The following is a 14,464-nucleotide window of genomic DNA, read 5'->3' as shown; positions in this document are numbered from 1 at the left end:
GAGGGGGGATCAGCTCAGAAATATTTGAATTTCCATGATTGTTGCATCATTTTCAAGTTATTCTAGAGCGCAATTAATGTGGATTACTATGTACCTAAAACTGAACCTTTCAATCTTTTTATTTCTATTCTAAAAATAAAAGAAGACTTTATCAGTCCTAAACTAAAACGTGCTTTGAGATTGGTCAGATCAATCTGACACCCTGCTCTACGTCAGCTGTTTTAAAATACAGATGTCCTATTTGTCTGTTTCTCCCCTCTTCCATCCTGCTCATAAAATTGTATGAAAGGGGCTTATTGTAAAAAAAAAACCCATTAATTTAACATACTGTACTTTGCAGAAGTCCTGATTTAGCTAATTGATATTTAACTTCCAATGAACCAGACTTTCTTGTAATGTTTTAAAAGTGGCCTTATGCAATGTTTCACCTTTCTAAAATTCATTCAAAGCATCTCTTTAGACTTTAAATGTAGTTAGTATCTTGTTTCTGCACAAACACCTTGGATGAAAAACACTTTCTCAAAGAAAATATAATTATGCTAAAAATGGTTCATAATTATATACTGTAAAAATCACATAAGTGTCAGACAAATTAACATTGGTTTTTAAAAAAAAAAAGAAAAGAGGCACATTTATTTTATGCTTTTCGAGCATTTCAACTGTGACAAAAACAAAAAAGCCACAAAGCCATATAAAATTACAACTATACAAATTTTACAATTAAATCAGCATACAATGTAGCAATGCTGCTCCTGAATCCACACTGATAAATACAATTATGTTGCAGCCGCCCTAAAAGGCTCTCTCCTTTTGGTCTTCCTACATAAAAAAGGGCTAGAAATAAAATTATGCTTAGTGGAGATAAACTTGGAAGTTTTAGATTTAGTATGTATTCACACTTTGTGTTCTGAACCGAGATGATGAAAGTTTTACTTTTTCTTTGCCAAACTCCGAGGAGAACTTTTAAGCAAGTCTCTGATCTTCAGGTATGTTCCTGTGGCTTCAGCCACTTCTGTGAATTCGGGTGTATCTTCAAATGGAACAATGCCGGCTGCGAACCTGCTTCGATGAGGAACAGCGATAATCTTCTCTGTTTGCTTATGAGAAGAACAATCTCCAGCCCCCAGATTAGGCGTCTCTGGGTCAGGGCTCTGAGGGCTGTCATCCTGGGATCTGATAGGCTCAGGACTCTGAGGACTCTCCTCCTTAACTTTGACTGGTTCAGGGTTTTGAGTGACAATCTCTTGCACCTCCTTTTCCTGTTTAATCTCACCACTACAACAAGGTTCAGCAGCTGTCACCGTGTCCGTTGACTCTTCGGCATCCTCCATTTCTGTGTCTGTGCGTGCCGGTGTGGAAACGCTCGGTGAACTGGGCATGGGTGTTCCTAATGCTGGCGTCTCACTGTCACTATTAGTGGCTGAGTCTGCATTTTGCAGAGCTGCCCAGATCAACCTCTGCTGCTCCTCCAGTTCCTCCAGGGTCAGTTCGTCCTCTGCTCCCTCCGCACTCTCATCAACTACTGTCCAGGTACGCCCTTGCAGTGCTGGGGAGCCGTTGGTGGGCGTGGGTGGAGGTGTGCCTTTAGGGAGAGGTGGGGGAATGGGTGTAGAAGGGGGGGTGCCATCTGGTAAAGGTGGTGGTGAACTGAAGCAAGGAGAGCCGGGTGGAAGGGGTGGTTGAAATTGGAAGTCACTAGAGTCGCGATAAGCTGTTCCTGGATCTGTGGAAAGCAAAAAAAAACTTCAACTAAACAAAAGAATGGATGGATGATCCTTTACTATTATTATTTTATTTTTAAACTGCAAGTTAAAACCTGAAGTTGGTGACTATAAAGATGAAGAAAAAAACTACATTAACATGTCATCAATAAACATTTTCTTAGAATGAAGGACATCTAAGCTCTATCACAACATGTCTGCTAAAGAAAGTGATTAAGATGAACATCTACCCGATTCAATATCCATGTCTGAACTTCTTTCTGAGCTGCGATCAGGGCTAGACCTCGTCTTCTTCCTCAGCTGTGGAGAGGAGTCGAATTCTTGTTGTCTTTTATTGCTGGCAGCACCAGGCTGCAAGTGAAAAGAAATTATATTTTTTAATCAAACAGCACTGTCATTAATCATCCTCTTTTTTTTTACCACTGACAACAAAAAAAAAAAAAAAAGAGAAAAAGGTAAACCTGTATAAATTCAAATTCTTAAAGAACAAAGCGCTATGTTCATTTCAGTATGTTTTGGCAGTCCAAAGCCACTGAATACCTGGAGCATGTAAACAGCATGAACTGGCTCTTAGAGCAAAAATGTGACAAGTCTGAGAGATAAGAGAGAAAATATGTGGCTTAAATGCTGCTACAAATGGCCTTGGTTTGTAATAAGTTTATAACAAAACAGACTGGTATCATGGAAAATGACAGCTGATCTGATACACAGTAGCATTGTTAACCTGGGATATGAGGAGTTAAGTCAAAGCTAGAAAGTAGTTCTAACAGGATTAAGAGGCCATGACCAACAGGTTTACAGAAGAAACCCAAACATTGTTGATGCATTAAGAAAGTTACCAGAGGGAAGTTGTTGGACAGGTACGATGCATAGTTCTGCTTCATGTGGCTGCTCTGCATGGGAATCGAACCATAATGCATGAACTCCTGCAAGTCAGAAAAGGTGTGATTATTTGCACAAATGTAAGAAAGTACCACCAGAACTATCTGAATTGTCCAGATTAAAAAGTGTGCTGCTTTTACGATGGAAAATTAATGAAAAAACAAACAATACTACATTATACTACAGTATCAGCAATAAATTATCTTAGAAAAAGTGAAAAATATGAAATTGAACCTGTATATTTAAGCTAAACATTTTGTTAGATGGTGCTGTGCAGCTTACATCTTTCATGTTATGAGGCGAAGGCACATTGAAGCCTGGGAAATCCACCAGCTTAGAGACATCATAAGAGATGTTTTGTGAAGTGCTGTCTTGTGTTTCATTGCCATTATTTGATGCTGCAAAACAGAGAGAAAAAAAAAATCTGTCAGTCCAAGTTTTCTGCATGAAAATTACAGGCCATATTGTTTTTAAAATATGAGAACGTACCATTTCCATCATACAGTGATAAGCCAGAATTTTCCATCTCTGCCTCCTTGAGCCAACCTGGAGGGTAACCCAGCTGTCTCATTCGATAAATCAGAGGAGGGAGGGTGTTGCCTTCTACTCCCAGAGCTGCCAACAGCTCCTCACTATTCAGAAGCACAATTTAGCAGACATATAATATTCAACTTCACTCACATTAAACACATTTTCAGATTTAAATCAGATTTGCACAAATTAGCAATCTCACCTAATGAATCCGGGCTTAAATCTTGCAAACCGCTCCTCCACTTCATCTGCATGGTATCGCTGGTTACCCTGCATGACCTGGCTGTTCTGATTAAACTCCTTTCTTCTTTCATTAATTGCAGCCATGTCTTTAGGCTAGAGAGGTAAGAGCGTGTAAGAGCGTGCACATGCAATAAATCAAGTTCCAACTCCTTCTGTGTTGAATTTGGATTCCTGCCACATCAGTAACAAACAATACCTTCGGACAGTCTCTGAGCTGATGGCTGCTCGAGCCGCAGTTGAAACACATAGACTTGGGTCTGTGGTAGGAAGATTAGTATAATTATTCATGCAGTACAAAAAAATAAAGCAAGAGTTATTTTCGTAAATATTTAAAGTCATAACTTTTGTCTTTCATTTCTATGTCCTGTCCTTCAGCTCCAACCACTTGGTTGAATACCTGGAAGTAGCTGTGCTACAATTCAGGAAGTGGTTTGAAATTTGTTGCATCAAATATAGTAAAAAAACAAACAAACAAAAACTGACTCATAGGAGATTTGAAAAATAATCCATCTCAGCTGTTCTATCACTTTTTCTTGAAAAGCAAGTGTTGTCCATCAGCACCTAAATCTTAAATTTTGAAATATTTTCCTATAAAAACAGTGCCAAAGGCAGTAAATGTTTGATCCGTTATAAAGATACGTTGGAACATCCCATCCATCAGTCAGCTGGGGGTTTTCATTCACCAGAGGTTGTCCAAGTTTGTCAACACTAAAGGTAGCAAAATATAAAACACTCCCAACCACCTAAAAAAGAAAAACGACATAATAAAATATCAATTTATTTTACTTATGGCAACAAATATTGCAACAGAGAGAGAGAAAAAAAAACAATAGCAGATCCTCACTTTAAAGGCCTCTGTTGTTGTTCTCACACTACTAGTGGCCAACTTCTGTGGATCTTCATCCAAAGCAAAAGCGGAGTTCTTCAGAGACAGAGCAGTTTTATGTAAACAGAGAGGTCGTAATAGTTCATATATTCAAACTAAATACATGTTGGGAACTACATTTTCTGGAAAATACCTGTGGTTTCATATAAAAAGTCTTCTGCTTTTCACTGTTTGGCTTCTGGTGCTTCAAGATCACACTGCAGATACAGTCTTCAATTTCTTGACGACATTGCCTTGGAGAGAAACACAGTTTAGAGCATTTCTTGTGTATTTATCATCATATCAGCTGCACACCAACCCCATGTCATTCATATGCTGGACCTTTATCCAATCAGTCATAAATATGAAAACTAAATTCATTATTGTCAGTATTCAGTCACCAGCAATATTGTGATTATAATATAAAGTCAAACTGTCTAAAGTCATTAGTTCATTTAAGACTATAAAAGTAAAAAAATCATACAACACAGTTTGGATGTTTTGTTAGTTTGGTTTTCCTGTGTTTCGTATCTTGCACCATAAGTCAGTCCTTCTAATGGTAAAAATAACTTACTTTGAAATAATGTTATTTGCATAAAGGATCTGAAGGAGTGGTCCATCCTTGCCGACATCTTCAACTGTGATGCCGCTGTAAAACAAACAGGTATTATTGCTGAAGGTTGGATCAGTTTCGATTTGTTATTATTTGAATAAAAACAGAAGAGCCAAAATGAGCATTACCTCGGTCGTGTCAAGACGTTCAATTTCCGCTGTAAAGCTTTATGTGGACTACAGGTTAAGAAAACAGACAGATAGGCCGCAAAATAAAATAAACATACATTAAGGGGTTTTGCACTCAATTTCGGTTGTGAACAGGAGGCTCGCTGTGCTAGCAAACATGCTACCACTGCTAGCACCGAGAGCAACCGACGCAAGGATATTCTCCTCAGAAAGTTTCTGTATGTTGGCTTCGCACTCTTGAAGCTTCATCCGAAGTTCGTTCGATTCCTCTTGGTTTTCCTCATCATCATTCGTGAAGCGAATGTGCCTCGGGACAAACGGTACAGAGTCCTCAAGCTGCTGAAAGAGCTCACTATCCCCGAAATCAACCTCAGCCATTTTTACTCTGTGGCGAAAAGAACTTCTCCTTGAATTCATTGGTCCTTCTGGTGTCACGTGTCATAGAATTCATCGTGGGTTTTTAAACCCCACACTTTCGTCTTACAGGTTTTTAAAAAGCCATTTTAAAAATTGTTAATCCAAAATTCATTAGGAGAAAACCAAAAACAAGCGCCAGCTAGACCAAAAACATAGGGTCGTTTTAGCTACGACTATCTATAAATTATTATACAGAAATTAAGTGCTCTGCGAGACAATGCTGAGGGCTAAATCTAACTCGTTGACGCGTTTCCGTTAAACGTGTTTCCGTTGTGTTGCGTTCAATTTGCTCTGTTTGTGTCGGTCGTTTGGCTTCTTTGCTAACGTGGTGTCATGTACGATAAAAAGTCTTTTATCGCTCAAATCACAGCTGAGCGAAGCTCTGCTTGTTTCCAGCAATGTCAGACTGCTCAACAATCTTATCTTTACCTCAGTGGGTCGGAGGCTGTCGGAAAATTCGTTCCATCTACTTGGTGAATGTAACATCGTTTAGGTTGACTGATTGTCCCAACAAGGCAAGACGCTTTCTCTTTATTTTCCCCTTTATTGTTACTATTTTTTTTTTAATTCAGTGATGATAAAATATTGTTTTTAAAAAAAGGTTATTCGTGACTCCGGAGGCTTCTCTGTCTACAAGTAACTTATCATAATATATCCTTGAATAACATATTTAAACCAATCAAAAACTGTATAAAAGTTGTTTTTGTTTGTTGTATAACTCTACTTCTGCTTCCCCTTTATTTACATCATTCTCTAAAACGTTAAGCTCATTTAAGAAATAGGTGCTATGACTTAGCTTATAGATAGCCTTTTGCTAGTTCTAGCAGTTTTTACTACTTTTGCCTTATAGCTAAGATGTTGCTACTTTTAGCTTCTGGCTATTGTTTAGCTACTGTTAACGTCTACCTAACCCTTTGTTGCTTTCAGCAAACATTGTGCTACTTTTAGTATTTACATAGCATTTAGATATTTTGGGGTTTTATCTAGTGTTTTGCATAGTTTAGCTTTTAGCTAGTTCTCTGCTTCTTTCAGCTTTACCATCTCACCTTTAGCTTCTTCAGCAAATGTCAGCAGTCAGCATTCATGCTGGATTAATGCAGTTCCTCTAGCTTTGATTAGATTTTATGTCATATTTTTTAAATTAAACTCCAGTCATCTTACACATTTAAACTCTGTTTAGAAGAAAATAACATTTTCTAATCTTTTTTTTGTTTGTTTTTTTAAATCAGGGTCCAGTGATACCGCTCTATTTGGGAGCGGATCTCCTCTCTAACACTGACATCAGGATAGAAAACCATCCCAGGTACCATGCCAAGTTTGCCAAGAAAGGACTTGCCACGAAAATAAAGTTTTCCTCAGGTAAGGTGTAAAACAAAACGGAATGCATCGCACTGAAGAACCAACACCTATGGCTGCGACAGCGTTGTTGTTTTTGGTTTGTTGCAGCATTCAGGTTCCAGGGGTTGAAGGTTCCTGCTTCAAACAACAGCCTGTGGTTCTACAACATTCAGGGACTTTTTCGAGTTGCCTTTGAAATGTATAATAAGCAGGAGCAGCTTGCGGTGCTGGAGAACTTCCAGGTACACGCAGCATCATTTATGCATCCCGATGATGACGTTGCTTTCTGCTCCTAATCGTTCCTGCTGTTGTATTTGTCTTTACAGGATGTTTGGAAGTCTCAGATGAATGAAAGCCCCCTGGAAACGACTTACAGCCTCAGTGTGCAGCTGGACGCTTCAGCATCTCCCAGTGTGTTTGAAACAGAGCAGAGTGGAGTCTCAGATCGGCCTTACTGTGAGGACGACAGGGACACGGCTGATACATCAGCGGATCATAATTATTGTACTTTTTCATCGGATAGCCAGCTGGTTGTCGCCACGCTCAGAGAAAAGTTGCTCAGTTTGGCTGACCGGCTCTCGTCTCAGCCTCCCAGCTGCACGGGACGTCTGGAAACGATCCTGCTGCTTTCGAAGTGTATCGATCAACACATGAGCGGCGAGCTAAAAGAAAAGGACGTGGCCGAAACTGTGTTGGCCCTGCTGAAGGCTGAGGACTGGGCCAAAGACTCTGTGTATTCGAGTCACCTGCTCGCTTGCGTCGGGAGCTGGCTCGGCCAGCAGTTTCACGCAGCCAACGGCAGCATCAGCCAGAAAGTGGAGGGCTTCAAAGTTCAGCACATTGAGAGGATCAGCGACTTGCCGCCTGCCGAGGAGCTGACCGCAGAACTGTTCCCTGAAGCCATGTGGACGCTGCTGCTTCACTGGATGGGTCTGTGTGACGAGTCGACGCTGGAAAAGAGGCGCAGCGAATACCCGATCCTGCTCCTTATTCTCGAGTTCGCAAACCATAACCTCATCACAGGTGTAGCTCATGTGCTGTACTCAAGTCTTATATGCAAGTGAGGTCAGATTTACACACAGCTGGCAACAAAACAAGGAGCAGCTCATCTCCAAATTAGTGATAAGTGTATATTTATATGTACTTTTTTGTTTTTGAAAGGACAATCAATTTCTGCTGCTCAACTTTAGATTAAATGCCAGAATTAAAGAGTTTTTGTGTAAAGATTCTAGTCTTTTTAGTGTTTTAATATTTTTATTCTACATGGTTTTGCTTATATTTATTATAAAATTTGATACTACAAAAACATTTGCACAGTAAAATTGAATTTTTGCAGTTATATGTTGAATTTTTAGGTCTATGTAAGTGTTGAGCCACCCTTCAAGTATTCTGACAAGAAAAGGCTGCAGTTTCTTTATTTATTATTCCTTCATAAATAGTTATGAGTTTGTAAACAGAGTTGGGCTGAGATCTGTTCCCCCACCTACAGGGAGTCTACTAGTGTGTTATCAGCATAGGAGAAACATCTCAGGATGCAAACATCATGAGGTAACAACACAGCTGTATGTATTTTACAAATGTATGATCGTATTTTCCTACTGAACGCAGGTAATATAATCTTTAATGGAGATATTAAGCATTTAAGAGATTTCCCCTGCTAAAAAGGGACAAAATATTTTCTTTTAGCATGTTTCCAAAACCAGATTAACGGAGCAGAACTGGTAGAGAAATGCATCTGAATGCAACACCGGGTTGATTTACTGAGGTGTTGTAGGAAATGGTGCTATCCCTGTTTTTTAATAAAAACCTTGCTTGTTTAAGAAAGAACATATCACCCGTCGGTAAATAAATGAATACAGCACACAAAGTACAACAGCGGGTCTCTATAAGACTGTATTGAACTGAACTGGTGCAGATCTGGTATGTTAACCACTAGAAATAAGTGAAATGTTACAAAAAAATACAAAAATTGGGCTTTGAAGTGTTGATCAGCTCAAATCCCATTATTTCATGTGATTAGGAAAGCATTAATAATCATAACTCCTGTCTCATCACATTTGGACTCTGTTGGTAAAAAGGTGAACATAAAAATATAAGATTTTAACCTCCAACCTCAAATGAAGCATTAAAATCCTGTTCCGTTTTATATGTAACACATTGTTTTTTACTTTTCTTAAACATACAACAAAAGTACGATGAAAAGAAAAACCTTTTTCCAACACAAAATTTATTCAAGGACATTTGATTAATCCCTTCAAGCTGACTTTAACCCCACTGAAACTCAGAAGACAGTATGTATATCACCCAGTGTTTGTTTTTGCCGATCAAAACTGAAAACGGGATTCTGATAATTCTACCATTGACCTAGGATTCCTTTTGCTAAATGGATGTAAACAGCATTCACTTAAATCACATCATATTCAGACAATCACTTATCTCTATATATTTGAGTTTAAAAAAAGCTACATTATTGAAAAAAAAAGAAAAATTCTACCTTGCATCAGTCAACATGATGCTTTTTTACAAAGATGTACAGATTAATAAACACTGAGACAAACTCAGCGTCATTCTATTTACATTACAATGTTACAACGTGTGAGACCTTCGTCTATAAATAAATTACAGGTTCAAAGCAACATCCATGCAAGCTTGACAGCGAGCGATGATTTGGTGGTTTTAAACGATGAGTGGAAGCGGCTGTCGGTGTTTGGCACTAAACGGAATCCATTCCTCGAGAGAACGAGGAGGAAAAGCCGAGGCCCATTCCCCTCTGGGTGTGTGTCTGAGACCGTGCCATCTCGTACTGTACGTCGAGGTTCCTGAACATCTCCTCCTGCTTCTGCAGAGTCTTCAGGCCTTCATCGTTAAGTGGTTTGGAAACTTCTGTATCTTCATCCTCACCCTGCCGAGACGAGAAAGTTGCACTTGACTCGAACAAATTAAAAACTACAAAAATAAATACTAAAATAGGCTGTTTCATTGGTAGTGAAACGACCTGTTTACCTTAATGCCCATCAGTTTCCGGAATTTAACATTCTGGTCCTTGTTTCCAAAGTTTAGTTTCTCCCACAACTCTGCTGTTTGGGACTTCTCCTTTAAAAAAACAAATCAAAAGGCTAAGCATCACACAAATAATACCGTTTGCAGAAACAGCTTATCAAGAGATCAGTTTTCTTGGTTTCATGTTAAAGAACAAATTCAGAAGGAAAAGTTGACCTTAATGTAAAAACAACTTACCCCTTCCTTCTTTCCCTGCCACAGCATTTTCCTCTTCTTCTCCTGCTCTGCAAACTTGGAGGGATTTACAGCAGACGGGTTATAATAGCTGGGCACCGCAATACCCGTCTCGGCCAGAGTCTTAGCTTGAAGGGCTGCCATCTGTGCAGCCATGGCGATCTGAGGTGTGACTTGTGTCCCGGAGGCCAAAAGGGCTGCCACATTGAGCGCCGGGTTGGAGGCAGCCGCTGCAGCAGCTGCTGCGATGGGGGCAGCCACAGCTGACGACATACAGAGCAGCATAAACGACCAAATCTGAGCTCCATCATCAACGTTTTACACGTAAACACAAGTCAGCTCTCACCTGCAACTATTTCCTGCTGCTGCTGCTGCTGCTGCTTCTCGTGCATTTCTTTTTCTTTCTGCTCCTGCAGTTTCTTGGCTCTCTCTAGCCTGGAAAAAGAATTAAGTCTATTTTATTCAGTTGGTTAAAAGAAATAAGATCCATACAGTGCTCAACCATGAGTTGTTTTAAATAAAGCAATTACACATAATGTTTGAGAAGCTCTAAAACAAACGACCAAAATAAAACCACTAATACAGCCGCTGCTGCCACGTTACCTTCGGGCAAGAGCCTCTTGTGCGTCCATAGCTGTGTTTCGGCCGCGGAAGACCAATGGACTAAGAGACCTACTTCGACTTTTTCTGTGCACTTTCTCAGTCTTCTTTTTTCGCTCTCTGGAACGACAATAAAAGCAAATCGTTGCCATTAATGACATGAAAGATGGAAAAGAAATTTATTTTTAAAAGTTACAAGAAACGCTCTTATTTGTCGTCACACCCACCTGCTCTTGCTACGACTTCTGCTGTGATGACGGTGTTTGGTCCTTGAAGCTGAACGAGATCTAGCCTTCCTCCTCCTGTCTCTGCTGCGCGATCGTGACCGCCGCTGGTCCTTACTTCTGCTGTGGTGCCGCCTGAAATTGGAAAAATCAAGATAAATCTAAAAAAACCAGTGGACACAAATGCGATATGAAATATGAAGAGCAAAAGATAGAGTACATAATAGCATTTGTAGTGTTGCTGTTGTCTTTAAAAAGAACAATTTTTATTAGAAAGTCACAATTTCCTGAAATTCTAAAATGTTTCTCACAAGCATTGGCCAAAATACAACATGGATATGCCAGCCACCGCTCACTTTGCTTTATTCTGAGAAGTGAGCCTTGTTGGGGTCAGATCTTTAAAAGATGAAGCCCAATCCATGCTTGAAGATAAAGATAGGGAAGCTGGATAATTGTTCCCTGAGCTCGGTTTGTGTGATCACAATCTTGTGCAATATGAACTGCTCACTAAGTGAGATCTAACCTAGAACAGCTTTAAACCAAGTGATATTTATGTTATATTTGAGTTTTTGCATTGCTCCTGTTTTCATGAGGAACTTATATTATTTGAACAAGATACCATCAAGCCCAACTGAGTCCAATAATCCAAAATCTGTACCTGAATCTTGACAGCATTTACTTCTCCTGTTTTATGACAGAACTTTGAAAACTTGTAAACAGACTGTTTATTGACCAGACTTGCCTCTCTCTTGAGTGTGACCTGGATAAGCTTCGGCCTCTCGAAGACCTCCTTTCCTTGCGCCTGGACCGCTCGTCTCCGTTCTCTGTTGAGTGTCTCTCGTGCTCTTGCGCATCATCTGCTTTTCTGTAAGCTTTCGATGGCTTCTCAGAGTCCCTCTTTCGAGCCTGTTTTAAGAAGAAGTTGTCTCTTTCAGGAAAATAGTGCAACAAAAAGAGTTAGTACCACGGCTTACAGCAGAAAGAATGTAATAAATTTGACAAGATGAAAAAAACCTTGTCATTTCGAAACCCATCTTAATAACAATAAAACATTTTCAGAGATTGGTTACAAATGTAGGCAATTGCAGATATGCACAAATTTGGCTGCAAACATAAGGATGGTTAGAAATAGTATTAAGAATTAAAAGACAGCAATTTGAAGCCCTTTCGGTGGATTTCATAATGTGCATGCAAATGTTAAGTTCTGATTCTCAGGTTTATAAATTTAGCAATTTGGTGCAAGCTTAACACTTTTTTGCACCCAATAGCAAGTTAAAAAAAAGGATGGGCATCCAACTTGCACATTTTTTTTTAAATAGTTTGATGCAATTTAAGATCCATTGAATGCCCATCCTTAGCTGCAAGAGATGAAAAAGTTAATGTCACTTTTTCTACTAATAATGTGAGACAAATAGGAGTTTGAATGGCAGATAGTTACCTGTCCCAGTAGTAGGCATATTATTTTGCTATGTCAGCAGGGTCTTCTGTCAGTCTCTTCGTGCATTAGCACGCTGAGTATGATTTATTGTAGAAATGTTATCATGTGATCTACACACAGGTTTTAACAAAAAATAAAAGGAAAAATCTACTCTTCACCATTTTTATGGCTACAGTAATGACAGATATCCAAGGACACAAGCTTCCTTTGAGACATGTGAACATAAGACGGGCAAAATCTACCCTTTGCACATGAGCTCAATGCACTTTTTTTTGTTCTGAACTCTGACTAATATAAATATTTACCTCCATACTCACCTTAAGCTAAAGCTAGTACCTATTCTAGCTTCAAAAAACATCACATTAACTGTGTTTCTAATCATACAAATTAATGTATCAATTACCTCTTTGCTCCTGCTGCGACTTCGTCTGTATTTTCTGTCCCCTGGAAGAAGCAGAAAGCAAACTGCTCACACATAATAAAAAAAAGACGCTCTTTCGCACTACTCAGAAGAAAATGTGTTATGAAAACCACATCTGAACCAATAGCTACAACTACTTATGTTAAAATAAACAATCTCAGGCACCTTGTGAATACCAGGTCTATATTTGTGGCTCTATCAGTGTGAGAAACTCTGTTGCTCCCGCACATTTAACTGAGTATACACAATTAAAAAGGGAATGAGTTCTTTACTACGGTGACACAGTAAGGTTACTGAATACTGACGTTTTCTGTCCCTGGAACGCGACCTTGATCGTGAATGGTGATGTTTAGACATTCTAGGAGATCTAGAGGACTCAGCGCTGTGCTTTTTTCTGCGATGAACCAGAGAGCCCGACCTGGTCAAGTCAGCAGAGTCGTCACTTGCCTGAAACAAACAAAAAAATAAACAGGAAAGCATCAAGTCAGCAGCCGCTACACATAGTGCAGTAATAACAAGCTATTATTACATGAGGTAATACAAACATTTGCTGTGGTGTTTTGAATGAGGATTGTATGTGACAATCTAAAAAAAAGCAAACAAACACAAAAAGAAAAGTGTCAGAGTCACAAAGGTCAAAAAGCACACCTAACACAACCAGTTCATAAAATAAAGTCTACAAATGAATAAAAATGCTAATATGAATTACTTATCATTTCAAAAGACGGATAAATAAATCATTACTCTACACATAAGTGTAAACATACATGTTCTGGCAACTGGAAACAAATACAACAAAAATCTGTTTTTATGTGATCTGATCCTTTATTACTAAAATGTGTTATTTTCTGCAGCACATTACTCAAACTGACCTCGATCTGGAGAACAGTACAGTGTTAAAAGTCGCTTACATTACAGTACTGGCATAAATAATGATCATGTAGTTGTATTTTTAGCATCTCCATTCAAGCACCTCATGTTGGAGCTCTGTCTGGCTTAGTTAATTCATAATCATGTCACTGAAAACCACAATCTTAAATAATCATTAGCTTTTCCAAACATGTCTTCGATTAGGCCAGTTTCACAGATGCCACAGTTTATATTAAACAGATTTTAAGCTGTTAGCTAACAGTTTCACCGATTAGCTTTGTCGCTGAGCTGCCCGACCGCCGCCATCTTTGAGAAAAATATCTGTTGCACCACTTAGTAAATATGTACAAACTGTACGTGTAAAATGTTTCGTTTGTGTATGTTTCGACGTTAGGTGACCTAATTGTACTTACCGACATATTTTCGAAGCACAATATATACTCGTAGCGGTTTTATTTTTGTATTAGCTGCTAACAAAACCGGACAGGTCTCTGGTAGCTGCCAGGCCGAAGCTGATCTTCCTCAGCTAATTTCATCTGGGTTGCCAGCTTGTGTCCTTGCTGTCTTTATTTACGCAAATGGACGAATAAAAGAAAAAATATACAGGAAATCAGAAAAGCGTCGAAATACATTTAAAACGGCCTCATACAAAAACAATTTTAATGTTAATTTATATTGTTTACATTGCAAGTGAAATAGAGCTTTAAATGTTTAATAAACAAGAGAAAGAGTCTAGTCTATCAAACAATTTTTGGAAATACTGTTTTTTGGTTTTATTTTAACCAGTCATTGTCAGCAGAAATAATTATTGAGAAACTTGTCATAGTAAATATACAAAAAATATTTGATGTGAAAGCAAAATATGTATTTACTGTGTTGCAAAAGTAGCAAAAGACATGTATACAATCAAACCTGGCAACACGCAACGGTTCAAGAACA

At 38.8% G+C, this 14,464-nt stretch overlaps 3 protein-coding genes across 3 annotated transcripts; 1 reads left to right on the top strand and 2 right to left on the bottom strand.

Annotated features, from left to right (window-relative positions):
* Positions 1-598: 598 nt before the first annotated feature.
* Positions 599-5,391, bottom strand: zcchc8 (zinc finger, CCHC domain containing 8). The gene is made up of 14 exons (XM_017413605.3): positions 5,184-5,391; positions 4,984-5,026; positions 4,817-4,891; positions 4,397-4,496; positions 4,222-4,299; positions 4,017-4,120; positions 3,719-3,784; positions 3,574-3,634; positions 3,337-3,470; positions 3,093-3,235; positions 2,886-3,001; positions 2,561-2,647; positions 1,952-2,072; positions 599-1,723 (listed from the first exon to the last, which is right to left on the bottom strand). Exons 1-14 carry the CDS (start codon positions 5,359-5,361, stop codon positions 930-932), a joined length of 2,100 nt encoding a protein of 699 aa, XP_017269094.3. The 5' UTR covers positions 5,362-5,391; the 3' UTR covers positions 599-929.
* A 268-nt stretch (positions 5,392-5,659) lies between these two features.
* On the top strand, positions 5,660-9,184 carry si:ch211-110p13.9 (uncharacterized protein LOC562347 homolog). Its single transcript, XM_017413741.3, has 4 exons — positions 5,660-5,915; positions 6,630-6,759; positions 6,847-6,980; positions 7,065-9,184. The coding sequence occupies exons 1-4, from the start codon at positions 5,799-5,801 to the stop codon at positions 7,800-7,802; spliced, it is 1,119 nt and encodes a 372-aa protein (XP_017269230.1). The 5' UTR covers positions 5,660-5,798; the 3' UTR covers positions 7,803-9,184.
* rsrc2 (arginine/serine-rich coiled-coil 2) lies at positions 8,945-14,078 on the bottom strand. Its single transcript, XM_017414020.3, has 10 exons — positions 13,939-14,078; positions 12,961-13,102; positions 12,638-12,678; positions 11,539-11,702; positions 10,800-10,931; positions 10,576-10,692; positions 10,319-10,407; positions 9,976-10,235; positions 9,742-9,831; positions 8,945-9,640 (listed from the first exon to the last, which is right to left on the bottom strand). Exons 1-10 carry the CDS (start codon positions 13,942-13,944, stop codon positions 9,452-9,454), a joined length of 1,230 nt encoding a protein of 409 aa, XP_017269509.1. The 5' UTR covers positions 13,945-14,078; the 3' UTR covers positions 8,945-9,451.
* Between the last annotated feature and the right edge of the window lie 386 nt (positions 14,079-14,464).

This window comes from Kryptolebias marmoratus, linkage group LG1, assembly GCF_001649575.2.
Source record: "Kryptolebias marmoratus isolate JLee-2015 linkage group LG1, ASM164957v2, whole genome shotgun sequence".
Classification (NCBI taxonomy): domain Eukaryota; kingdom Metazoa; phylum Chordata; class Actinopteri; order Cyprinodontiformes; family Rivulidae; genus Kryptolebias; species Kryptolebias marmoratus.
The sequence above is the reverse complement of the archived record's forward strand: the minus strand, read 5'-3'. Positions and strand labels throughout refer to the sequence as shown.